This window comes from Apostichopus japonicus, chromosome 15, assembly GCF_037975245.1.
Source record: "Apostichopus japonicus isolate 1M-3 chromosome 15, ASM3797524v1, whole genome shotgun sequence".
Taxonomy (NCBI): Eukaryota; Metazoa; Echinodermata; class Holothuroidea; order Aspidochirotida; family Stichopodidae; genus Apostichopus; species Apostichopus japonicus.
In genome coordinates, this window is record NC_092575.1 from 21,851,854 (window position 1) to 21,879,044 (window position 27,191).

Genomic DNA, 27,191 nt, shown 5'->3' on the forward strand with positions numbered 1-27,191 from the left:
TAGTGCAGGAAACAAAGCTATTTCTAGAGCGATGAATTTCAGTGCGCCTTTATCGTATCAATTGAAATGCACAGCTCAATGTGAACGCACAACGCACCAAAGATATAATACTGCGCCAAACGCGCTGTTACAGATCTCAGAACCGTAGAGCAAGACAAGCAAAACGCAATTCATGACGCCTTGGACGATATCGTCACAATAATATTTTCTAATCGACGCAAACAAAACTTTGCTTGAGTATCATTTGTATTTATATTGCGCTGTATAAAAACAGCGCTAGGTTATATTACTTTATCGTCTGAAATCTGGACGCATTTATAGAATAAAAATGCATCGAGCCTACCAACCTATAACCCCTGCAAATAATAAACTATTGAAGAAAAGATGGGACCAAAGAAGGTTCGACACACACCGACAAAAAGTACAAAATGGTAAGTTTTACTGTAAAGTATAGAGTAGGCCTAGTATTACATAGGCCATCATATATATAGGCCTGGGTAGCAACTTTTTAGGCCTATATGATATGAATAGGAATAATACGTTATCCTGATAAATAAGCTCACAACCAAACTGTACTTACGTTACGAACAATAAAGCAAAACAAGTATGATATACTGTGCAAATTATACTCACGTACAATGTTTTACCTCAATATTTGATTGCGACGTAACTATACAGACTCCTTCAAAAGGCCCATAGGCATGGTTAATATAGGTCTATATATTTGTTTATAGTGATGGCCACCCAATACGTATTTCCGTATACCATAATTTCGGTAAAATGTATTTCGATGACATTATGACTAAATGACGTGGAACAACTAGCGACTATATCTTGAACGGAAAGAAGTAATTATAGGTGCACTTCATTACTGAAATGACATGTATAACCACATCACACATCACATAAATAAAACACACAGATGTAAACTAAATCGTGATATTCCATATTGTACGAACGATGTTATGTTCCTCTTCTCGCCACAGAAAAGTGCAGTTAGCTGGTAGTCATTTCAACAAAATATCCTCTGACAATATAATATCATAATGTTACGTACCGTACATTGAAATGGGCGGAAATAGTCATAATATCTTTCCTGCATATGTTTTCCTTTATTCGTGTGTCATTACATTGCTGCTATTCAACATCTGATAAGCCTGCTAATATTTCCTGTTCCTCGATATCTCTCCTCCTACCCCTACCCCATCGTCATTGAATGTTACTTTAATGTGCCTATATACATTCTACATGAACAGCACAGCCAGTCATCGACAACAAACCGCCAAAAACCTACATGCATCTTCATCTAAAGCTGAAGAAACTTCAGATGGAGGATGAGAGGTTAGCGATAATCGAGAGAGATAACCGAATCCTCCTGGAGAAGATGTGTTACATCATGAGAACAAGAGGCAGAGTAGATAACAAGAACGACTACGAACAAAAAAGGTTAGATGTTTGCTGCACAAAGGAGGTAAAAGAATTTTTGTATTGGCTCTGGAGACCGATACTTAGGTATAAGCAGGTCTGATGAAGGGGGTAGGGGGTGAGGAGAGGATAAAGCTATGGAACTGGGTTCCTTTTAGAGGCATGGCAAACATTTACGGGACCCAGGAAATAAGGGATAAAAAATAGTGTAATCTTATTTCCATAATATACTCTAGGATAACTGAATAGTTCCAAGGGGGAGGGTGGGAGGGGGGGATTTAATATTATTGTCCTTACTCTTGACTCTCCAGACGGGTGTACACGTGGTCAGTTTGTCATTATGCATAAGATACGTTAATTACAAATTGGATAGAATGATATACATTGGTCGCTGATGCATGATGCATTGTAGACGGATTTCGATGTTATCTTTTATTTTAAACAATCATTAAACAGTTTAAATAAGACCAAGAGACAGAGGGAACTACTGAGGGTTACACACGAGAACCAGGCGATCATGAGGAGAATTCTCTCGAAAGAAGCTAACTATAACCACGTCCAATGGGAACATGCTTGGGCGGTAAGTGTTACATTAAAGACACCGTGACATTGACGTTGACACGAATACAGGAATTGATTGACGGCCGGGAAGGGTGGGGTCGGGGCGGGGCGGGACGAAGTGGTTGCTCGGGAGGGGAGGAAGTGGGTGGAATAAAATCGGCGCAGAGGTGGGGTCAATGAACGATTTATTCATGTGACCAGGCCAACAAAGGACCATGCAAATACTCTCGCGGGGTCCCCATGCATAGTAAAGGTAGTGGGAATTGGAAACGTGGCCGCGGTATGTGTGGTCTTATCGCAGGACTGTAGAAGATGACCTCTAGTCCAGACCCATGAGTTTATGAGTCGACAAGCTTTTCAGTTGAAGGTTTTTGTTTGGTTTTACAATATTAATGAACCTTTCAGCCACCATTCACCTTTTGCCATCTCTGTATCCCTTAGAGTTTATAAACTACCAAGATTAAGTTTTCCAATAAATGTCTGTTAAAATACAAGACTGAATGCAAGACCTTTAAGTGAAACGTGGTCAGCATGCTTACGTACTATCACATAAGATAACCATGCTTGTCTGTGCATCATGCAGCTCAACAAGAAGTACATGGCGAACATTGCCAAATATCCTCCCTGGTACGAGACAGCTTACAGTCCTTGGAAGTCACCGGAGAACAGAGGAAGAAAGGTACAATTCTCTATAATTATGAACTACAATATCGCTCTTCCCCTTTGCTACAAAAAGGGTGGGCGGGGGGGGGGGGGGCTTTAAAGAACACACACACACGATCACACAAATTGATATATGTACTGGAAAGGTCGCAGCGATTAAAAAATAAAAACAGCATTTCCATATTTTTGTGAAATATCTATGATTAATTGCAGTTTCCGAGGAATTGTTGGTACCTGCAAGCGATGCCCCCGTTTTCTACTCCTTATAGTCCCTTTAAGATGGACTACCTTAGGCACATAGAAACCGTGAGCGGGTTACACTCAACACTCCTTCCCTCACCCCCCACCCCCGAATGATTTGTTAAAAAATGCAAGTAAAAGAAGGAAGGTGAGAACGGAGGAATATTTTGTTTTAATACTGCAGCTGCATTGCACACTAGTTGTCTCTTAGGCTCCTGTACCTCAGCCAATGGTTGTCTACCGTCCTATGAATGTGACATAAGGCGGACATTAAACATTAAACATTACACATTAAACAGTACATTAAGCACTACACATGAAAATATTATTCCGCTTCTCGGTCTAGAAAATCACATGCATGAAATATTTACAATTCTGTAGCATTTGCATTGAAAGCAGAGAAAAAACAATCGAAAGAAAGAAGGATATATCTAAGCTTTAATTGAATTAATTACATAGTTTGCAAGTTTTTCCAAGTTCATGGTTGTTAAAATTCGTCATATTTGATATTTCTCTCCGCTTCAATTTTTCCACCAGAACTTAAACATAGCTTCCTCTGAAGATACCTTAAACAGCGTTGCATCCTAACATGTTCGTAATGACGAGTAGTAGCCTACATCACCAAATATCGGACGTAGCCTATTATTTATACATATACGTAACTGGACAATCACTGAATAAATATAACGGAACCTAAATATCGTATCTACATCTTGTATTCTCTGTCTCTCTTGTGGTACCTTCGAACTTCGGAATCCGCACATCCATAAAGTATTAGCTTGCTAGTACTGGTTTTAAGATGTCTGAAGATTTTCCGTTTCAGGTAAACAGTTTACGGTTATCGGTATGCATAGTATACAACAAGTTCCATATGTCACTGGAGATCAGGGACTCTCAATAAACCCTATCCGAGAAAGACGTCAACCGGTTCCGCGACACAATTGGCATACAATTTTTCACCAATTAGGTGTGCAGGCAAGGCATGGCGTAATGCTGTTCAAACTAAGTTCACGATGTTTCTCGTTAAAGCTTCTGCCGTACACAGGTTAAAAAGTGCTACTGACCCTGATCATTCCATATCTGTATAAATCGAAATGCTGGACCATTATGTTTAGAAAAAAAAAAGGATTAGAAATCAGCACACTTTGAACGTATGGGCCAAGAAGTGTTCATATTGCTTGTTTCTTCATAACGCTATGAACTATATCACCTAGCCACGCATGATATATTACAAATATAGTTTTCAGTCTTAAGGACTGAAAAGGACGAGAAGCAATGGTGATGATGTGCGATCATATCCTCGTATTGAGGGGGCGCTGTTACAAATCTGTGCAAGCAAGTTAGCAAGTGTCTGTCTAAGGTGGCATACTCCTATTAGAGTTTCTATCAAACCGCCCGGATGTTCTCCTTCAGGAATATTGCCAAAATGCAGTAGGAAAACTTTTTTTTTGATACGTTATCAATCAGGATCTGGTGTCTTGTGGCTTGGATGTTGAAGAACTTGAATGGAAGTTCATGTGGTGCAACACATAGGTCAATTGAGGCACTTTTAGGCCTCCCAGGAGCAGCGTACGATAATTGTTAACTATACTGACTGAGTGGAGAGGTTTGTTTACAAGTCACGAATATTTCAGGCACTGATAGCAAAAACGCTACATGTTCATGATACGGATATTGATGGTGCTTTGAAATGCCAACTTGTCAGCTATCCAGTGATGGGTAGCCTTTAGCTAGTGAGAACTACTATCTAGACTTAAAGACCACATTACTTTTGTGATTTAGTGTGTAAGTCAATAGGGTTATTAATGGGCGTATGCCACCTTAATGTTCACCAATTCCAAAAGGGCAAAAACGTGTGTGTAAATAATGAGAACCATCATGTGCGGTTGATTTTGTACATAAAAGACCCGAAGCTATGTAAGTAAAGACATACAAATACATTCAACTCATTGTTTGAGTCCATCATCAGTTTTATGAGGACCTATAGCGTGCTTAGTCAATTGCGAGGAAAGCTCTTCTATGTCAGGACGATTTGATCTGGGTTCCGACCAACAGCGTGTCATCTCGATGTAGCTGAAAAATAAATGATTTTGAGATTTCAAAATAAATATACAGCCTGACAAACCCTCTTTCTTAGATAAAAATAAACATTGTTTACGCTTCTTTTTATAATCATGACCCATTCATTTGAATTCGGCCATAAGTACTCGTAGTTTGATTCTCAAGATATTGGCAGGTATATAAAGTTACATTAAGCTTCCGGAGCACCTGTAACTGCAATTTGCAAAGTTTAGCGTTGATACTTACAGAATTTGTGGACACAACTCTGGCTTTGGGAAGACATCACTGACGTCATCATGATCACTTCCAGAAGCTATAGGTAGAGCGCCTGTGTAAGGAGACATAGTATTAACCATGTCATGTGGCTATAGCCAGTCAATACATATTTAAATACTACTAACTGTAGTACAAATAAATTAAGTTGAGAAAGTATTTATTAAATAATACCCTAACTCAACTTAATTTATTTATTTAAGGAACATATCCCTACCCTGGACAGCATCATTGATTTAATGAATGAATATCTAAATTCTTGTCGGAAACAAACCATTCATATATGTATTAACTGTTAGGATGAGAAATATTGCATTTGACGTTAGTACCAAATTATCACAGTCATCCTTAACAAATTAAATATCTACAAAGAAAACGTCTGTTTCGTTACCTTGTGAAAATATTTGCCAGATTGCATATGCTGTTAGCCAAACGTCAGTAGCGGTCGTGTATTCCACTAGACCCTGAAATTCACTTCGTTCATAAAGGGATGTATCTACAGACTTCAAGAAAACAAAACAACAGATTAAAATTCCCCTCATAATCTTACAAGGAAACTCATTATGTTTCATTGCAATGTCGGGCCGAACTTTCTTTATAATTGCCCGTTTATACATTGTAACTTCTCTGGTTATTAAATTTTTTCAGCACAATCTTTTCACCATAATTTTGAAAAAAAGAATGAATAAAACGCAGCTTGATATCTTGAGAAAGTGCATTTCTTTTTCGACAGAAACATGAACGCTTAATTCAGATATACCAACACAGTTAAAAAGCAGATAAACCTATAGGCAACTTTACCTCGAAATTAAAGAATTGAGGTTAAAATTGGTTATTTCAGACATTTCAGACAACAAACAGTTAATTGCTCATTCTTAGAACTTGAGGTGAAATATTGTTATTACACCGTATATTTTGTTTCCCTAAAATAATATAATATAATATAATATTTCCCTAAATTTATGTCAAGATCTGTAATGTCCACATTAATAAGATCTAGAAACGTATGGACCTTACATATATGGGCACTACATACTAAAAAAACCTTCATTTGGCAGATAAATATACACTAAAGGATAAATACCTTCGTCTTTATGGATTCCAAGAAACATAAAGCATCTTTCCTCAGACAAAAATCAAATAACTTGCAATTTTTGTTATCCGTTAGCAGTATGTTTGCAATGGATAGAGAGGGATGAGAAAACTGAAAAAGAAAATGGAAGAAATACTATAAAATGGTGAAAGCTATTTTGTAGATTGAAGTAAGTAGTCCAATTAAGTTGACGCAGACTTGTGATGTCACAAGAGCTGAACATGTTTCTATGCACAAATAAACCTGGATCTGCATGCGGAAACCTTTCTAATTAGAATTTGCCAAGTTTCAGAGGAACAATTTTTGTCCAAAGTTAGCCTAAATAAATAAACCATGACTATAAACGTCCCTAACCGCGAACTCAACTCATTACTGGACGATGTCGAACTACATTTTTCCTTCACATTCTATCGGGTGAACATATTAAACTCAACTTTCGCTAAAAGAACAGATTATATTATGTTGTACAGAATCACATATCGACATGTGTGGTTGGAATTCCTCACTTATAGTGACTGTATCAAAACTTTACCATGTGTGTGCTCTCCGTGGCTTCTCAATACGCATGTCTTACTCATAAATCAGTAAAGACACATTCCGTGGTAAGTTAATCTTGCATTCTGATACCTCTACGATCGAATCTTGACCCGAATCTTTAAGCGTTTTGCTAAAAGAATCGATTAAGTTCTGTTATACAGAATCATATATTGACATTTGTAGTTGAAATTCCTCACATAGAGGGACTGTGTCAAAACTTGACCATGTGTGTAGTCAAGCTGTGATCCCCGTTATGGCCTCTCTATACGCATGTCTTACTCAGAAATAAGTAAAAATACATTCCATAGTAAGTTAATCTTGCAGTTTTGATCCCTCTACGATCGAGTAACGAATCATTAACAGAGGTATAACATCGGACGTCGAATTCCAATATAATGATAATGAACAAATCCGGTACAACAAATTCTGTTGAACGAAAAAAATCTTAAAAGAGTTTAAATGAGCTTAGAAACAATGACAAGTTACCCCTTGTGATAATATAAACGCCATCCCTGAAGCAGTTTGAAGTGAAAATTGTAGCAGTTCCTTCACAAGTGCTACCATATCATCTGTTAGACGTTTTTGTAGTTCATAAGCAGACAGCGTCACATGATCTTGTAACGTCTCCATCTTAGTGTATGTTTGAACGATGTAAACCTGATCTACATGGTAAAGTAACAAAGTTGTCGTATAGTAAAAAAGCAATTCAAAATACAAAATGCCATTTCACTTTCGATCTGTTATTTTGGGAGTTTTTTCTTTCCCCTAAAGTTGGGACACTCGTTGTATTACAGCTTCTTTGAAAAAAATACGTCTATGTAACATACAAATTTTAAACTTATAAAACTATGGAAAAACGAATGAAGTGGAATGATATCAGCAGGATTATAAATGCGCTCTTAGCATACATTTACCAGTATGATGTTGCAAGAGCATGCAGTACAATATAATATCACTGCAATCGCCATTCTTTTTTATATCTGTTCCTTACTTCACTTGACAATTTAAATATAAACGATGTAATGGCAAATAAATATAAATTATCACAACGTAGCTAATATTTTTCTCAGATGCATTTCAAATTGTCTTTCTTTTGTAAAACACATACTTTTGTACAGCAAAATAATCAATCCAGCTTTAAATAATGCCTTATACCCAAATGTTCATATATTACAGACAATGGCAAACTTAGTATAGATTACATTAAAGCCATAACATGTGATAGATAAAGTAAATATATAAACTAACCGTTCAGATAACAAGATCCAAGGCATTTCAAGATGTGGGGTGACGCTGGTATTTTATTGTACTCTTTCGCAAATACATCCCATTCATGTTGCTGATTATCTGTTTTCGATTCTAGCATATCCAGAAACGATATAGACGGTATAATTCTAGCATAAGTACAGTTCCAGCGGAAAAACAGCTTACCAATTATGCACAAAGGATACCAACAAAATAATTCAGGAAATTGGAACAAACGTTTTCCTACATGTGGTGCTTTATCCAAGATATTCTTCTCGACTAAATGTAAAGAAATCTCCGACTGACCCTTTTGCCCAACTTATGTTGTTTATTCCTTGCAAAGTGTTGGCCTACTTTGCACTTGTCGTTGATCAGTAGATAAAAGGAGCCCAAGAAACTTTAAACGTCTTAACGTATTTGTATGATGACTGCATCCACAGTAAGCGTAATGTATACAAATTTGTGAAATCTCTTCTCATATATCAGAGATGATTTCACCTGTTATTTTAATTACCGTGATAAGGTTAAACGTTATGGTTTGTGGATATTTTTTGTACCTGAGCTCGCTTTGCGTGTTTATTAACATGTCCTGTTCACTATCATGTCTTATGTTAGAATCAATTAGATTTTAAATAAATGCTATTGGTACAGTCCCATAAACCTGGGTTTTAAACACCGGTTTACGTAGCCAACTTACCGTACTCAGTATTATACATAACGAAGATAATTACTTACTTGCAGCCTGGCAGATGAACACATATTTCATGGTACCTAGCTTTGCAGAAAACGCCACAAGCCATCTATCAGATATATGTCCCTTCGAAAGTCGGGTTATGAAACGAATTTGGTTATCTTTGATTGTTTTGAAATCAAACATTTCATCGTCAATAGCAGAATACTCCTCTGTGAAGGAAGAATATCCAGTAATACATTGGTATCATTACTAAAGTGACCTTGGCATCCTTCAAATACATTATTTCTTTAGACAAAACTGGTTAATTGAGGCTAAGGTTTGATGTAAATAACATAAATGTATCATTCAATTAAAAAGGAAAGCTTAATTTACTATTAAACTCTTTAATCAATGAAAGTAACGAATTGTTTCATAAATAATGATAAATAAGATTGCTATTGTTTTTATTGTATTTCTAACTACGTTTCATTTCATTCTTAGATATATTTCCTATCGTTTTCATAGATCAATATAGATTAAGGCACACATCTACTGAAGTAACAAATTAAACGAAATGAATAAATATGTGACTAAATAAAGAAAAAGGCAAATAAGGTCTGCAAATGGTTCGATTTATTTGAAGACATGGACAGTTATTCCGTACCGTTAGATCATGATGTCAAAAGAGGAAGTAACTTACGCTGTGTACAATGTATGTTTTCAATAAACTGTTTATTTTTAGAAGAAGCTTATTGTATCATACATTGTGTTATTGTATTAAAATACATAAATAGATTGGTTAACAATAATATAATAACTGTACTGTTTATTAAATATGCTATGAGATACACATGTTTAAAACACATATGCTGTATACCTTCTTGGTGACTTTCTTTTATAAAGTAGGGAGTCTTTATCTTTCGTTCGTAACTTGTAGAAGCTTGGTATTGATTTTCTCCATAGTTTCGTCTTCTAAGTGTTCAATCAAATAAACGGGGCGTTGGGTGTTCACCAATGAGAAGACCATCCATAAAATGGCAGAAAGAAAGATGATTGATGGAATATTTTAGTTTAATATTTGCGATGTAGACCAAATAGAATCGTATTTAGTAGTGGAGATATGTTTCTCGTGCAGTTCTTGAAGAAAATACAAAATGTGCGAAACAGCAATACTTGACTCAACCTCGCGGAAAGTGAAGCAATGTTTGCAATATTATTTATTCTTTCTGTAAAACTCACCCATACGGAGTGTTTATCTTTCTGTCGTAAGGTGCTTGGTGCTTATTTTCTCCAAAATAACTGCGTCATTGTAGTGTTTTATCAAAATAAGGTAGACACAGAGTTTCCAACATTGGATGAAGTAACCGTAAAAAGGGATGATACGATAAGCGAGTTAAAAATTGGTTTAGTAGCATCGTATTCACATTCTTTGAGATGATTATTACAAAATATAGTTCTTCTTATTGTTATTTAAAACAAGATTGAATTGATTATACGAAAGTACTTTTCCAGAATTTTTCAATAAAGTGAATCTTAAGACGCAAGTTTTTAACACATTTGGTTTGAACATCAATGTTACACCAGCCTTATTACCTTTCATATCAGTATGACAGCCGCTGGCATGAAATCTGTAATTTATCGGCAAACCGTGAACTCATTTTAATGTCAAGAGACCTACGGTACTTGTCAAATAGCAGGAAGAAATTTACATCAATCAATTCAAAAATGTTCTTTGAAAACAATGAGTTATTAGTAGATTTTACATCATGCTATATATGTTAGTCCTTTACTCTTTTTCTATATAACACACAAACAATGTACCTATTGATGAGTACATCGCCAACGTCGTCTTCGTCTCTGACTATCGTATCTGTTTTATCTGAAAGTCAATATCAGAACGATTTGAAGACAACGCGAAATACGTACAATTCTTATTCGTATCATTACATTTCAGGAGAGAGAAAATCTTATATATTACCTTATAACTTGTCACGCAACAGTCCCCCTATATATACGTCATCTAGCTATCGATACACCGTAAAAGCATTTCTAATGTTATGATCAGAATAAAATTAAGACAAGTGAAATAGAAGTGAAAGACCATCATCTGAAAAAAAGGAATTTATTATATTAACAAGGTTACTAAATGAAGTTCCAACGTTGGAGGAGTAAAGCCAACGGATCTTATATAAGAAATAGAAAACAATTAAACGAAAGATCACCGACTATAACCGATGTTGACTCAATAGTTCGAAGAACGTGGTACTATTTAAAAGTGTAAACGTTATAACATTATATTGATTGTCAAAAGTGTCGACCAGGCGAAACAAACTTGTATTGTATCTCACGTTCTGTAATTTTTATCTCATCCCAGCGAGGTGATCTACTTTCAGTTATCTAACGATGCAACTGCAAAGTAAAGCCACTTTCATTATTTTACCTAAAATGCTTGAGAATTGTTCAAATCAGATGGTGATAGTTTTCTTGTAAGGAAATTATAGTCACGTTTTGTAAAAGAAAAAACGCAAAGAAACTTATATTTGTTCTGAATCCAGTTTAAAAACATACTTGAAATTCAAAGTAAATTTTCGGTTAACTAACACAAAATAATGAAGAACTCCACTAAACGCTTTAATATTGAAATCGACAATATTTTCTTTGAGAAAAAAATACGTCTTTCACAACAAAAAGTTGGGAGTACTTGACAATTATAAATGAGTGAATCGTTAGTTACCTTCTCTAGCTGAAAATGTTTCTTCTTCCTCTGATGTTTTAGCTTTCGTAGTCAAAGCACAGACACATGATTCACTTTGCCTGATAATTTAACGAAATAAAATCAATAACAATCAGTTTTATGTAAATAAATTGTTAACTTCGTCAATGTGCAGCTGAATATGGAGTTTAAACGCAGTTAATGTTCTTTTTGTCATCTATCATAATACAATTCAATTGCAAAATGGGTACAGAGCAAAACATGAGAAGAAATTAACTTACATATTTTTTGAATGATCTTTTGCTGTGAAAGAAGACAGAGGTACAGAGCTTTGTATTTTGTAGTCTTATGCATTCAATGATAAGTACAACGAGATGTATAGAATATGTTAAGGAGTGATCGTTGTTTGTAATATGGCAGAAAGTAACACACTAATATCAACTAGAACAAACACGGAAAGTAAACAGAAACATATTCCTGCCCCACATTGAAAATTGGAGGAAGGGTCCTTCTGTCCCCTGTTCCTACGCTTATGGATAGACAATGTAAAATTATTGACATCAACTGGCCATTGTAAGAGTTATTCGTTTATATATTAAATTGAAAAACTTCCTACAATAATGAAAGCAGGGGAACCCTCGTCGACCCTTTTATATACTTTCTGTATAATTTCTGAATCAAATGAGCTAGGATTTCTCACCTCTATTTCGCCGAAGCCTGAAGCAGTATAAGACACCAAGAGAAATAATCGTCATCAGAGTGAGGAAACCCGCCAAGAACGTTGCAATAGCCAGCAAACCACGTGATTCTGTGTGTAAAATCAAAATGCCAATATTTGTTTCTCGGTCATTAGTTATATATACATCTTTTATTCGATTTACGTTTTCTTTACAGAACAGAGCGTACAGTTTGTACAGTTGCAATGTCATTATGATTTTGTTGATACTCCACTACTGGTATTGATGTGCTATACTTTAGAAAGTAATTTCGCTTCTCAAACATGTCTTAGTTTCTTTTAGTGAAAGCTAAGTTGACTTAACTTTAACTTAAAGGCTGAAACTGAATGATGTTTTTTCAACGACATGTACTTACCATCGATAGTAAAAGAGACTGTTACTGCATATTCAAGATTCTCATGTCCGTTCCCAATGCATGTGATATTAGCAAAGTTGACAGATGGACGAACAATAATATATTTTTCAAAGTTGTATGTACCGGCCATGAATTCATTCTCTGAAACGTTCGTAAATTCTGAAAGTTCTTGAACGGTTACATGTTCAGTGGTCCAGTTTAATGTCATTCCGGGTTTGGACTGAAAAGCGATGCAAACTAAATGGATATCTTGCGCAGTGTCCAAAGAGATGGCGTGTGAAACATTGAATCCTATATGTTGAATTCGGAGCTGTGGAACAACTGAATAAAAAATATTTATATAATTTATATATATATATATATATATATAAGTATATATATAAATATACATATAAACATATATATACATATATGTATATATATATATATACAAATATATATATATATATATATACATATATAAATATATATATATATATATGTGTGTGTGTGTGTGTTTATTATATAGATATATTTGTATTATAGATATATATTGCAGGAGAGAGCAGATAATTACGAAGCATTTGACTCAATGGAAGTGGACACCGCCATAGTAAAGTACCTCTCACTGTTAAGTTGTACACTGCTAAGACATTCCCGAGTTCTAAACAACTGTACACGCCTTCGTCAACAACTCTTACAGGATATATTATGATGGAATAGTTGTTTGATGAGATGACTATGTTGTCCAGATCACGACTCCTGACCGACCGTAGTCCTGTAAATAGCACACCAGCTGAATGGTTACCCTGCTTCTCCCATAATGCGCTATTAATGTCGGTGGCGTCGCAATGCAGTTCTGCTTTTTCCCAGATGTGTTTCTCGACCTTTTCGGATTTCACCTCTCCTGCTTCTGCAAGCAGATGAAGAAATCGGCATTGGTTTTTCCAACATTATGTATATTACTCAGCAGTCAGTGATGTATGTTAGTATGAAAGTCTTAATACGTGTTTGCTGATGAATTTGCTGATGAAGTAGATTCAATGTTCCTCATTCTAAATGCAGTCTCTGACCAAGTGGGTTTTAATAGAGAAAGGCTGTCGCAATCTAAGAAAGAAATTTACTTTCTTTTGCCATTAAGACGCGCACGATTTACCGTAGCTTTGCAACAACTAAAGAAATTGAACGATTAGAAAACTTGAAAATATTGTTTGAGTATTCCCAAGTAAAGTTAAAGGCCTACATTAAAGCTCGTTTATGCTAGGGTGTATCTTGTAAAAGATAAGGTTAACCGGAATAGAAATTTAACTTGCAGAAGATTTTAGTTACTTTCCATTTTCACGGTAAATTTGGAACCATAGCTGTGAGAGATGTTCCAGTTTTAGTTTCCTTTATAACAGTATAACAGCATAAGATACAATATATAAGCAAGAGAGTAAAAGGTTATGATGCATAAATGGTAATAAAAACTAAACTAAATATAACAGGACACCCACAAAACGAAATGTAAAATATGCTGTGTAAGATAGGTCAGGTAAAACTAGAACACAGGGTAGGTAATCGTTAGCTGAGTTAAGTTAAATAACCTCTTAGTTTCAACAGCTACTATGTTGTATATTTATCTCTTCTCTTACATAATGTTAGTAAAATAAGACCATCTTTGCGGTTTCTTACACAACTAAGATGTATACCCATTGTGACTACACAGGGAATCGGTAAAATGCTTTACATATTGATTGATGTAAAAGTACCAGGGCCGCGTGGCCCATGCCCATGCAGCTAACTTGGAACAAGTTCACAAAAACATATGTCGCTAACACTTTCCGAATCCCCCCCCATCCCAGGAAGATGGTACCTGAGTTAATCTAACGATATTATGTGCGTTAGCTAGGCCTAGGCAATTTACATTTATTATGGCACTAGGTTATACTTAAGTTAGTTGCTGAAGGTTACCCCAAGTGTCATTTATTTATATAGGCCTACCCGACTGAGAATGAGGCCAATATTAACTCGACCACTGCTAAGCCTGAGTAAAGCATATACTGGTTATTACCACTAATATACAGTTCAATATATCTTTTCATCTATGAATATTGAATACCAATACTGATTCCGTCAGTTATTCTCATTTCATGACCTCTTATATGACGTGCAGCATGCACTATCAAACCATCCCAAGACACAAGCTATGCACTCATTAAACTGTGATTTAAAATCAGCTAACAATCATTAGATGATATTGACCACTTTTCATTCTTGTTTCATATGGTAGAAATCCGGAACAGAGTGAAAATATGTTCTGCAATCCCTTAATTGGGCTCCCGTTACGCGCGAAAACCCATCCCATTGTATGTGAGTGTTGCTTGTTTGTTGTTTTTCTTTAAACAGGACCTGAGAAACCAGTAGAGCAAAAATGAGTGGCTGAAACTAACACAATGGAAGACAATCCTGAGCATTAACAGCTGTACATATGCTTAAGATGGCAGAATTTTGGTCACACTGGATGAATGATTGTAGGGGAAAAGAAATGCCAGACATTTTAGCAGAATTTCCACGCATGCGAAGTTCAGAAATTCGCCATTCATGATTATCACATATTTAGATTTCTAGTACCAAGTTGCTGTTTTCACATACAATAATGTTTACAGATCTCTTCCCATGATTTGTGACTTACTATTTTGACACTTTAATGTACACAGCCATGAAACTAGAAATTCCTTTAAGCTCCATTTTGATCAATCTGACACCTACATTTTACATTAAACTCTACTTTGTACATGCACACAACCTTCAAGACTCCATAGTAGATGAGAGAACAATTTTATCTTTCAAAAGATTACTAAAAATGATTTTATCATGAGTTATGGCTACTGGTTTTTGTACCTTTCTTCTTTCTTTATTGTTTAATTGTTGTATATTTCGTAAAGGGGACCGCAAGTACAAGTTTCTTGCTTTCTCAGTCTCTCTCCATTTCTTTGACTTTCATTTGTCTGTAAATCCTTTAAAAATCCTTCTAAAATTTTAATCGAAAAGGAAAGTAAAACCAGACTCAATGCACGGCCATTTGTTTCATGTAACGATACATTGTTTGAATAAATCACTTGTGCAAGAACTGACACAACACCATTTCTTAATTTGCAGCATTAGTTACTTAAGAGTGTTCATTTATCCTTCGCATAACTTGTGAACCATCGTCTCGTTCTATTTCCAAATCTCTGTGTCACTACTGACTGGATTTCACCATTCCAAAAAGGAGTAGGAGTATGTATTTTAGTTGTGGAAACAACTGATTTCCCTTGCTTAAGTACAAAAAGGCTCGTGAGTAGGTAGTGCTAAATGTATTGATTTCTTAACACAGCCTTCCAACTAGCCCTTTTCTCCTTTTGTATCCACTATTTTCAATCATTCTAAGCTTCATCATCAAAATATGATTCAAATGTAGAGAGGAAATTTGTTATACTGTAAAGTAAAAATGTCGCTTTTGACTTGGTGTCACCAATTGCAACTTAGGAACAAGGAATGGTTCCCTAGTTGATGCATTTTTTCTTTCGAGGACTAATATCAGCTTCTAAACTGTCTTTAAAATCAAGTAAGCTCTATAATATTTTACTAAACTGCCCTATTGACAAACGTTGTGAAGTGACTGGTGTAAAAACAGTATGATATGTCAAGTAAATTTTTCTGTAAACTTAGTCATATTCAGTTCTGTTACATCTCATTGCACTAACACTAAAAGCATTATATTGTTTGTTTTTTGCCCAGTCTTGATGTTGTGTTGTTCTATTGTTATCAACATGGTTCGTTCAATTGTCCAGAGTTACCAGTGCTTAGCATTTGTAAAGACGCATGCCTACTCTTCAGTTGGTTATACAACTGCATACATAGCACTACTTTTAAACGGATTGTAAGTTCCAAGGTGGTATTCATTACATTAGAGCTATAACCACATTTCATTCTTGAATACACTTTACACTGTATGTGTATTGGACCATTTGCATAATGCATTTCAGAAATATATTCAAATATATAGTGATAAATGTATTGGTTACTTAACACAGCCTTCCAACTAGCCCTTTCTCCTTGTGTATTCACTATTTTCAATAATTCAAGGCTTTAACATCAAATTATGATTCAAATGAAGAGAGGTAATTTGTAATACTGGAAAGTCCAAGTGTCGCTTTTGACTTAGTGCCACCATTTGCAACTTAGGAACAAGGAATGGTTCCCTAGTTGATGTATTCTTTGCTTCGAGGACTATTAGCTGCTTTTAAACTGTTTGTGAAATTAAGTTAGCTCTCTAATATTTTACTAAACTGCCCCGTTGAAAAAAGTTCCAATAAGGGCGTAAATCTATATATTTCCTTTCCATGCTCCTCCCAGTAATTTTCAACGATGTCATTCGTTAGGAGTTGTTTTGATCTAACAAGATGACTTTGCTAATTTGGGTGTTGGAAATTTGTTCCAAGGAATGAGTATTATGGGTCTAAACAGTTTCTTAAGTGGCTTAACAAACAAATTTATCTAATGTCTGTACGAACTGGTAAAATGTTACCAAAAAACGTTTTTTTTATTGTGTGCAATGTTAAACTATGAAGTATGGAATTGTGATATTGATGTCAAACCAGAGAACTAAAAAGTGTTGAAACTCCTTGCAATTGGGGCTGTGTGTTCATCATGCATATGTGCAACTATGGATTCAGCTTCATGCATTTGAATAATAAGTCTGAAATCTCATAGGATTAAGGGAGGTTATCATTTCTTTGGTTGGAACTCTGAGCTTACACTTTGTCCATCTTTTTATTCATTTACAGGATGAGAAGAATGCTGTCTTCATCTTCTCTCTGTTTTTTTTTATCTGGATGAAGAAAGGGTAATGCAGGAAGATTGTCCAGTGTGGAGGCTTGCGTTTGCGGATTTTCAGTACGTAAGATGTTAGATACTTTTAAAGTAGCGCGATGGTTTCAAAGCCAAGCTAGTCCGTCACCCAGTATGCTTTGATAGAGTGGTGAAATTTAATGTTGTTTCGAATAAGATTCTTCGTAAAAATACCCCAAAGATTTCTTTTCCAAATTAACTTACTGAAGGCATAGACTACACTGCAATAAATTCCTGGAAGCAGTCTTGTTACAGCTCATAGCTTATTAAAAGTTGTGAGTGCATGTTATTATGTTCAAAATTAACTTTCAGTTTACTTGAATTATTAAAAAAATCTGTTTTTACTATTTATGGCTATTATTGCCAGCTAATTGCCAGTGTGTAAATTGACCCTGATTGCTTCCAATTAAAATGTCTGATTTACTTAGGCGAAATTTCTGCATTGGCTGCTTTATTTTCAGTGCATATGTCCAATGTCAAGGGATGGAATATTGATGTACCACATAATATTAACAAAATATGAATATATTGCTTTCAAGTTTTGTATGATGATATTGAATAAACCTCCATAAAAGACGTGCTGGTCCAGGACCTGTATGTAAAAGGGAAGGTATGTGCTTGCCAGCACATTGCACATAACCATTTATGTTTAATCACCATTGTAACTTCCCCACAAAATATAACCTCTCATATACTCCATGTTAGTGGAATCTAAATTGCGTTTTAGTTGTGTCTGATTGAAGGGGGTGGGGGGGGGGTGTCTTCATCTATAAACAACTGTGGGACTTAAGCGGACAGATTACATCTAACTATAGTTCAATTTAACTCTAGGAGAGCATCATTTTGGAACATTACCTGAAAAGCATAAACATTCATCGTTCACTTCAGTACGTTCCCTGCCCGTTCACTTCGGTACGTTCCCTGCCTTAGATGTACATGGAACTCCCCACAACAAGTTTTCGTGATAATTTAACAAAAGGCGTTAAGTCAAACACCTCTCCTGAAAGCACTTGATATTTGAAGGCAAATTATATCTTTTACCATTATCAAAATCAGTGCATTGGTGCGTGGGAGTTGTGGTACATGACATGCTTGGCCAAATAAATTCACAAGGTTAAGGGAGAAGGCAGCCTTGTGAAGTCACTGATGTGGAAACACTATAATATGTAAAGTTAAGTTTTTGTTAACTTAGTCGTCTTAGTTAGACCTCATTGTATTAAATTAAAAGCGTTATATTGTCTGGAGGCTTGTATAGTTCTATTGTTATAAACATGGTACGTTCAGAGTCACCCAAGTGATGACGCATGCCTCCTTGTTACTTGGTTATACGACTGCATACACATAGCACTACTTTCAAAAGGACTGTATAAGCTCCATGTAGAATTTCATTACATTAGAGCTTTAACAACATTTCATTTTTGAATACGCTTTATACTTTATGTTTATTGGACCATTTGTACAATGCATTTCATCAGAGGAATCATTTGCGCTGCTTGTATATTTTTCTTGCAAGTCAATTCAGGTAAATCAACTAAATTATATTAGTTAACTGTCTCTAATGTGAAACAACTTTGTTCTGATATAAAATCAAATATAAAGTTAATGTAGCGTCCATATATTATATAGCTCAACGTTTTATTTTCCATTGAATTGTGTGTTTTAAAGTTTGACGCCTGGTAATAATTTAACACTAATACTTAAAAAAAAAAAAAACGACAACTAATAGCTTACACTCGTGAAGGATTTTCCTGAATGATTAGATATCTCAAGCAAACATTAGAAATGTTGTCGCTGCTGACTTTACTAACATTCATGACATTGAAAAAATGTGCAGAACTCTTTGGATACCAATTGCAGGAAGAAAAGCGATTGAGCTAAAATTTACCGGGCACATGTAATATTTTGTTTCTTAAGTATGTGTCCAATAATTATAAGTACAACCACTTTTCCCTTTATAAAATCCCTCCAGTCATATTCTGTATTCAAATTGTAATCTAATTTATTCAATACAAGACAGTCAGGTGATGATTTGGTACATTTTGTATCGACTGCCTACTGTAACGGCATCACACTGTGGGAAAGTAACTTACCTGCTGATTGGCAGCCTATGGTTAGAACCACGATAATGCAAACAACCAGGAGATGATTAGTCTCCATTTGATCCGGTAGCGTAGGTTGTAACAGAACTTGCTTCAAGGCGAGATAAGTTATTATGATCGATCTAGCACCGCCACAGTAATAAACTTCCCTTGTATTTTCGAACAAAAGAGGATGAAAATTATTAGAACATACTAACATGCGTTCGTGCCATTTGTTTGACATCAATGACATTTGTCCTAAATCTTTCCAGGTAGTTTTGAAATGTAATATAATGTTATATTGTATTTATCTCGCACAAACCTAGGCGAAATAAATTTGAAATTGAAAGTGATATATATCCGAGTAATAACATTGTAGAATGAAACTGATAGGCGCTGCTTGTATCTTTTCGTTGCAAATCTATTCAGGTAAATAAACGAAGTTAATACATGTAAACTGTGTCTAATGTGAAACGACTTTGTTTTGAAGTAATATATAAAAGTTAACGGAGCGTCCATTTATTATATAGATCAAGGTTTTACTTTTACTGAATTGTGAATTTTAAAGTTTGACGTTGAGTTTAAGTATAGTTTTGAAATATCATATAATGTAACATTGTGTTTATCTTGTACAAACATATAAGAAATTGAAATTGAAATTGAAAAAATCAACAACAGTTCAGTTAGAGAATAAAACTGATAGGTTATTGAAGCTTATCGCGATAAGCCTATCGAGACAACTGGGAAAATGAGAAAAAGTTCACAACTTCCTGAAAATATTTGATAAGGACTCACTTTCGTTATAATGTATATATATAAGGGTTAAAAGTGTTCATAACGAAGGCGTGTACAGTTGTTTAAAACTCGAACATATATAAATATATATATATATATATATATATATTCCTTCTCATTACGTTTTCAATTATATATATTCATTTGCATTTGTCGTTTACCTCCATTTCATTAACATAAAGTCTGTTCAAAGGATCTCTTTCGAGATCCAGCTTTAGGAAACACAAGTGATTTCGAGTTGGCTTCGTTACAAACACATTTGCTCTGATCCCCTACAATTTCGTAGTCAATCAACCACCCTAATAGGTCACTTTCGTGATTGTAATTAGCCCTACAAATTATTTACGAGAACCTTTAATAAGTTCTGTAGAATTCCCAGGGAAAAACTCAACATAGCGAGGTGAAAGAGAAGCGTATTTCATTTGTCGTTACGCACAGCGATCAGGTCGATCCATTCATTAGGCTGGTCGAAAATAAATGGAACACGTTTGATTTGATTTATTTTGCTTTTTCACGTGCAAATATACAAGGTGAAAGGAAGTCTTCTATAAAGCATACAATAGCTTAACAATGTAAAAGACTCCATGAAAAAAGAAAAGAGAAGAAAAAATTAAAGATCAAATTAAACGTTTCGACAATAAATCAATTATATGATATTTTAATTAATATGATGCAATTATTTCTTTAATATAACATTTTCTAAATGACCTACACGATAATTTATTTTTAATAATGTCAGTAATAGAATTCCAGGTTTTTATTGCTCGATTTCTGAGGCTTAACATTCCTGTTGAGGTATTCGTGTTGTGATAATGCGCATGATTTGCATGTCTTGTGTTGTGGTGATGTATATCCGAATTACTGATTAAATAATTATGAAATGCATTAGGTAGGAGTCCATTCCAAGCCTTATAAGTGAAGGTGGCAAGATTTACACGTATTATGTCATTAATTTTCAATACATTCAGATCCTTGAATAGAAGGTTGGTGTGATCACGTGGTGCAGCATGTGATATGTGGCGGACAGCTTTCTTTTGTAATATAATAAGTGGCTTAAGATTAGTATCACGTGTACCAGACCAATTACGAGCAATAAGAAAAATGTGGGACCACTAAGGTTTGATAAAGGGTCTTTAATATGTGTTGTGGCAGGTAATGTTTCAATTTCGATAATATTCGTATATTCTTTGCAACTTTCCTGCATACACGTTGAACTTGTTGAACACGTTGAACTTGGGAGACGATATGAGTGACAATTTTATTAACCTCCCTGTAGTTGCTAGGAGACAACCTCCAAGCCTACGCAGCATCCTTGTTAGGAGTCGTTTATCCTCCACCGAAACTTCCCAACCCAAGGGGAATATTAAATGTGGTAAACCCCGGTGTAAGGTCTGTCATCATATGATCACGGACCCTGACATTCAGCTCTCTCCTTCAGGGGTGTGTTTACATCCAGGTCCAATCAATTGTGACACTCCCTTTGTGATATATCTATCACTTGTGTTCTCTGTCCTGATATACAATACATTGGCCAAACCTCCACTGCCTTTCTTCTACGACTTAATAATCACAAAAGCACCATCAGACTCAATAAAACCAGTTTTCCAGTGGCTGAACATTTTAATCTTCCACAACACAATATCGACTGTCTTAAGTTTGCCATAATCCTGGGCAATCTGTCTGACCATAATAAAAGAAACTTGAAGGAAGTCGAATTGATCCTTAAAGTACGTTCACACTGTCATGGTCTCTTTTCTTTCCAGGTTTAAGCACTTTGAGCAGTGTGGGGCTTACGGTAGACTAACGTGATTTCAATCACTCTTTTTACACATGACGAAGGACCAGGGTGTCCGAAATTTGTGTAGGGTGTATTTATATCTATTCTAAATATTATGTTGGATTTAAAGGCATTACATGTTGTCCTTATCTTTTCTATATTTTTTATTTTCCACTGATACTCGTTACAATAATAAATTTTATACACTTTTTAAGCATTTTTTACAGATCAATAAGACAAAAGATATTTTTTGATCGATATTTTATTCATTAGTATTGTTGAAAGTACAGTTCTAATTATTTTAGGGATTGGCAACTATTTCTTCTTGAAATATGCCAAGTGGCTCGCTTTCGTCACGGTACATCCGGGAACTGGCTCAATTCAAACAAAATGGCGCGACACATGAACTACTTTCAAATCGTTTTTTCATCTCAAAGAATGGATTTTTATGCTTTTCTATTGCTAGAAAGACCATCTGCCAAAACGTAAGAATGAATGCAAAAAAGCTAGGGTTTATTTCTCCTTTAAATTAGCGAACACAATGTTTTTGCATTGGATGAAGCGGCTCATGAAAAGCTTACTCAGTAGGAGCAACCGAATAATTGTCACTTAGATGTCTTGATTTGGACGGTTGCTATCTTATTATGTGAATATTATTCTTGTTCAGAATGCGATAAAGATCCAACGCATAGGTAAATACAGCTGTAAAGTAATCGATGAATCCGTAAACGGTTATTTCCAGGTGATTACATCAATCAATCCCTTGAAAATAAATGATAATGCTTTGATTCTTTTAGCTGTCTCTCATTTGATAAAATTCTTATGGACACAAATTTACTGTTCTGGTGTATCTTATTCATACATCAAAGATTTCGTATAGTAGTGTATTGTTGTAAGCATTTTCTTGCAGTTTCTATTGCCATCATCTTCTACACTTCATGTCAAAGTTCAAAGGAAGTACTAAAGTTTCCCGCGATCATGTTTATTCTTACAGAGCCGTTATCGTGGACCTGTGACAACACACAGTATGTACAATTCGGGCACGGTGCTACGGTGTCATGTACATTTCCAGTTGACTTTCGTGGAGTGTACTGGTACGACTCACCCGCAGATTCAGCTAATTTAATCATTCGAAGGGAACGACAGGAGAATGGTGAATATACAACATCAGGGGTGGGCTACACCAACGGGAGTTATGATGTTTTCCAAAATGGAACACTAATGATAGCAAACGTCTCCAGCGCACATGATCGTGTGTTTTTGGTAACTCTGGTAGACAGTGGAAGAATTTCCAAGAACTTTGAAGTTAACGTTGTAACAATATGTAAGTATATATTTGGTATATTCCTCATTGCTTCATAGTTCAGTGAAAACTAAATGATTCTCTGCCTCTATATATTTTTTCTACTTTGGTTAGCTCGTCCAACGCAGATTGATAGTATATCTCTCACAGGAATCCTTTAGTCAAAAGGTTGGTCGCTCCCTAGTTTTCAACAGCTTCAAGTATGAACCACTGAATCCCCACACACTTGTTCCCATAAATCGATTATGTTAAGGATATTAAAAACAGAGAAGTAGAAATGTGTTCGTAGGATTAAGTGTAAGTGTAAGCTAGGAAATTTATAATATCGTGAATACTCTTCCTGCTACAAATAGATTCTTACCCATGCTGTCACTTCACATTTAGTAATGCAACTATTACAAGAAAATGTGATGGTACTCTGTAACAAATAATTGTGCCGGCATAGAAACTTTCTTCCACATTACATTTTTTTTGTAACCCTATAAAATCTGGTGTTCTTGCACAAATGACGGTTACTGTAACTTTACAACATTCAATCTTTCTAAACACAGCTTATGTTGTAGGTCTACATATTGTATTGCCACATAGTGCTTGTTTTCATACAGAGAAACAAATGTTCATAAATTTTGTAACTATAAAGAAAATGTTGTTTGTGCATAATTTAAGATATCACATAAGTAATTGTAAATTTACGACAATTGTGTTTATATAAACACAACTCTGGTTGTAGGTTAACAACTTGTCTTGCTTTGTATACATTTACAGGAACATTTTCTCAAACATTATATATCTGTAACGATAAAGAAATATTGTTCCTGCACAAGGAATGATTTCACACAGTCATTTTTAAATAAACAAAAATTATACTTATATATATATATTCCTTTTGGGAATCAACAATCGTATCATACCGCATATTACCTATACAGTCCCAGTTGGTATAACGTTTTACACGTTAAGACAAAAAGAAAATTTAACAGTTTCCTAAAATATTGTGGTAATATATTTTCCTTAGATTACGATATTCTTGAAATTAAGGTTAATGTTGTCGCCAAAAGCGACTTTGTTTGACTAAAAATATACTTACATGTAAAATTCATCCTCTAATGTGAATTGACTCCCTTGTGAAAGTCAAACTACAATTTACAAGATCCTTTAACTCAAATTAAACTGTATTTTTATATCTTATATAATTTATACTGGAATAAAAGAAATTGATATTGAATTGTATAATGTTCCTCTCGTTAACAGTACTATGACAGAGCTTTAGCAAGAAGTTTTATAGCTTTGGTTATAATGTTGGCTTATAAAGTAAAAAGTAGAGTAGTGGGAGTTTACGGCTGTGATCTCGTATATTTCGAGCTCCTTATACTATTGGGGTTAGATTCATTAAAAATAAGTGTTGATTGGAAAGGGAGTTAGGTTTAAGGACAGTCATAGAACACGATGATTATCGTTACACGCACTCTCCCTCCATTGCTTCCTCATCCCCCTCCCCCTCTCCCCTCTCTCTCTCGCTCCACTTACCCCTCTCTTTTGTTGTCTGTCTCTCCCAAAGACACACACGCACAGACACTTCTCGCAAAATTGTCACTAACTATCCTGCTTTTAAAACATCAAACACCATGCTCTCTTTCACAGTTAATGTTGGTCAACTTCATCCCAATGTTAGTGCTTGTCCTAACACCAGCCTCTGTCTTGTAAACTCCTTGGATGCAGATACATTAAATTGCAGTTACAGCAATGCTAGACCAGCCGTAACACTTTCTTGGGAATTCAGTCCTCGTGAAAAAGAAATGGAAGTCGATGGATTCGGTACATCCAGTAGAGGATTCACGTATTCTTCATATTCTGTGTTAAATATAACTAATCATTTACAAAAGCCATTAACAGCTGTAAGCTGTTCAGCAAGTGGTCCAGCTTTAGGTTTCAAGAGTACGGAAAGCACCGTGGTCATAGATATCAGTAATCCAACTGAAATGGTTTGGCAAGAAATGGAAGCAATGGAAAAAATTGCTGCCGTACATACACGATTGGACATTAAATGTGTTCATGACATAGAAACAATGGCCCTGCTCTGGAAAGTTGGCGACATTACTAGCTCTGAAATATTAATGTTTTTATCTGATGGACAGATGCGGCAAAATCAGAGAGTTAAATCATTTATCAAGTTTTCCGTAGATGGGACTATGACTTTCCCAGATGTGACCATTCACGCTGAAGGAACATACACCTGTGTATATACTGATGGGGAAACATATTATTCCAAGACCACAAAGGTTGTCGTTTCATGTGAGTTCATCAAACGTTCAATGTGAGAACTGTGGAGTACCAGTTTAAAACAAGGATGCAGCGATATGAATATTATTTTGCATCCATGACAACAAAGAAATAGTAAGAGAAGGAGAAAAAATAGGTGTCAAGCATGTAGATAATATCATTGGAATTTTCGCGTAGGCATATTTGAAGTTGATTCTAAACGATGTGGAGCGTATAACTGCTGTAAGAGGAAAACTGCAATTAAATCACCAATATGAGAATGGTTGGTTTATAGTTACAAAATAACGCGAGAAATGACGTTCTGATATCGATAATTATTTCAAACGACATGCATTGATATTGTTAGGATTATTTGGAATTTCTGGAGCTTAACGGCTTTGAAAGCCAGAAACAGTTCGATGTATATTTTATACAGAAAAAAACTAAAAATAATTCTTGATACGTTAACCATATTTCACCGTTTGATTTCGAGACAACATTGCCGGTTATAACTTATAATACACTGCTTGTTTTATTTCCTCTATTACAGTTCTTCCACTTCCACCTGCAGTAGTTGCAGACGGATGCGTTTGGAATTCATCAAAATGTGTTTTCGTTGTTTCTGAAATGGCACTCAATGTCATAACATGCCGAGTAACTGGCATTTATCCAGCTGTGAATTTGACAGTGGTTGCTGCGAACTCAGCTGGCATTTCTGTCGAAACTAAAAAAATTAGCATCGAAAGAAGAGAGGACCTTTTTGACGTCATAGTGGAAGCAAAACTTAACTTTAACCAGCATTCGGAGTGTTCTCAAGACATAGTTTGTCTTGCTTCAGGACCTAGCTCAACATTATTTCATGCGACGAGAACAATAACGTTCATTTCTGGTATGACATACTTAAGAAATTATAAGGCTGTCTGCTATATTGACGAATAAAGCGTCGATACCTAAATGGTATGAAGTAACGGAAGAGTTCGTTGTTGAGTACAATTGAGGGTCGAGACGGATTACGAAAAAAAAAACAGTTACCAAATTATAGTGATTAAGCTAGGTTACGACCTCTAAGATTAATCAATGTTGTTCACATTGCCTTTGCTGACTGAAATATTTTACTATAAAAAAATGTTTATAAATTTAAGAGATCCTTCGCTCATCGTTCGTGACAGGTGAGTGTTTGATAGCCAACGTGATAGACTAAGCCTAATGTTAGGTCCTTGGTCTGCAATAATCAGTAAGTTACAAATAGACTGAAGGCTTGGCCTAGGCCAACATAGTTCCTGTACGTTTCGGCTGGTAGCCTACTCCTTATGTAGATATAACGATCGTAGTATTTCGGTAGTTCGTTGCTTTATGTTTGTGCCCTTTGTAGCTTTTCCAGAACGGTAGTTCTTTCCTATGCTGCACATAGCAAGTTATGCCTATAATGATTGACTGATATCAAATTAGTGTTACAGTTACAACACGATAAGTATGAATCACAACGATTCGGCGGTGGTATTCTTTGGGGCGCGCATAGGGACTGGATGTTTATAGCGTATACACATTA

The 27,191-nt window shown here is 35.3% G+C and overlaps 3 protein-coding genes across 9 annotated transcripts in view; 2 read left to right on the forward strand and 1 right to left on the reverse strand.

Moving 5' to 3' along the window:
- Positions 1-249: 249 nt before the first annotated feature.
- Positions 250-3,587, forward strand: LOC139981672 (uncharacterized protein CFAP97D2-like). Its single transcript, XM_071994250.1, has 5 exons — positions 250-431; positions 1,257-1,446; positions 1,882-2,005; positions 2,570-2,665; positions 3,427-3,587. The coding sequence occupies exons 1-5, from the start codon at positions 329-331 to the stop codon at positions 3,475-3,477; spliced, it is 564 nt and encodes a 187-aa protein (XP_071850351.1). The 5' UTR covers positions 250-328; the 3' UTR covers positions 3,478-3,587.
- Positions 3,588-3,740: 153 nt separating this feature from the next.
- LOC139981664 (uncharacterized) overlaps positions 3,741-27,191 on the reverse strand; it is a 179,814-nt gene continuing 156,363 nt past the window's right edge. For all 3 annotated transcript variants that reach the window (XM_071994232.1, XM_071994234.1, XM_071994233.1), the window contains 12 exons: positions 11,766-11,787; positions 11,506-11,585; positions 10,593-10,650; positions 10,011-10,070; positions 9,649-9,743; positions 8,834-9,001; positions 8,102-8,212; positions 7,340-7,515; positions 6,308-6,427; positions 5,615-5,726; positions 5,197-5,278; positions 3,741-4,962 (listed from right to left, as the gene is read on the reverse strand). In XM_071994232.1, coding sequence (XP_071850333.1) covers positions 4,836-4,962; positions 5,197-5,278; positions 5,615-5,726; positions 6,308-6,427; positions 7,340-7,515; positions 8,102-8,212; positions 8,834-9,001; positions 9,649-9,743; positions 10,011-10,070; positions 10,593-10,650; positions 11,506-11,585; positions 11,766-11,787 — 1,211 coding nt within the window. In that variant the 3' untranslated portion in view covers positions 3,741-4,835. The remainder of the gene's footprint in view (positions 4,963-5,196; positions 5,279-5,614; positions 5,727-6,307; positions 6,428-7,339; positions 7,516-8,101; positions 8,213-8,833; positions 9,002-9,648; positions 9,744-10,010; positions 10,071-10,592; positions 10,651-11,505; positions 11,586-11,765; positions 11,788-27,191) is intronic.
- Positions 18,694-27,191, forward strand: part of LOC139981666 (uncharacterized) — a 53,695-nt gene continuing 45,197 nt past the window's right edge. For 2 of the 5 annotated variants that reach the window (XM_071994235.1, XM_071994237.1), the window contains exons 1-4: positions 18,713-18,952; positions 23,075-23,404; positions 25,025-25,675; positions 26,193-26,531. In XM_071994235.1, the coding sequence (XP_071850336.1) occupies positions 18,892-18,952; positions 23,075-23,404; positions 25,025-25,675; positions 26,193-26,531 (1,381 nt within the window). In that variant the 5' untranslated portion in view covers positions 18,713-18,891. Of the gene's footprint in view, positions 18,953-22,066; positions 22,165-23,074; positions 23,405-25,024; positions 25,676-26,192; positions 26,532-27,191 lie in introns of those variants that run through there. The other 3 variants (XM_071994238.1, XM_071994236.1, XM_071994242.1) reach the window with 3 other exon arrangements.

Bases quoted from the DNA above. Each gene is read 5' to 3' on its own strand.
- LOC139981672 (XM_071994250.1), top strand. From the start codon at position 329: ATGCATCGAGCCTACCAACCTATAACCCCTGCAAATAATAAACTATTG. The intron at 432-1,256 runs GTAAGTTTTACT...CTACATGAACAG, and splicing joins CCGACAAAAAGTACAAAATG to CACAGCCAGTCATCGACAAC. The intron at 1,447-1,881 runs GTTAGATGTTTG...ATCATTAAACAG, and splicing joins AACGACTACGAACAAAAAAG to TTTAAATAAGACCAAGAGAC.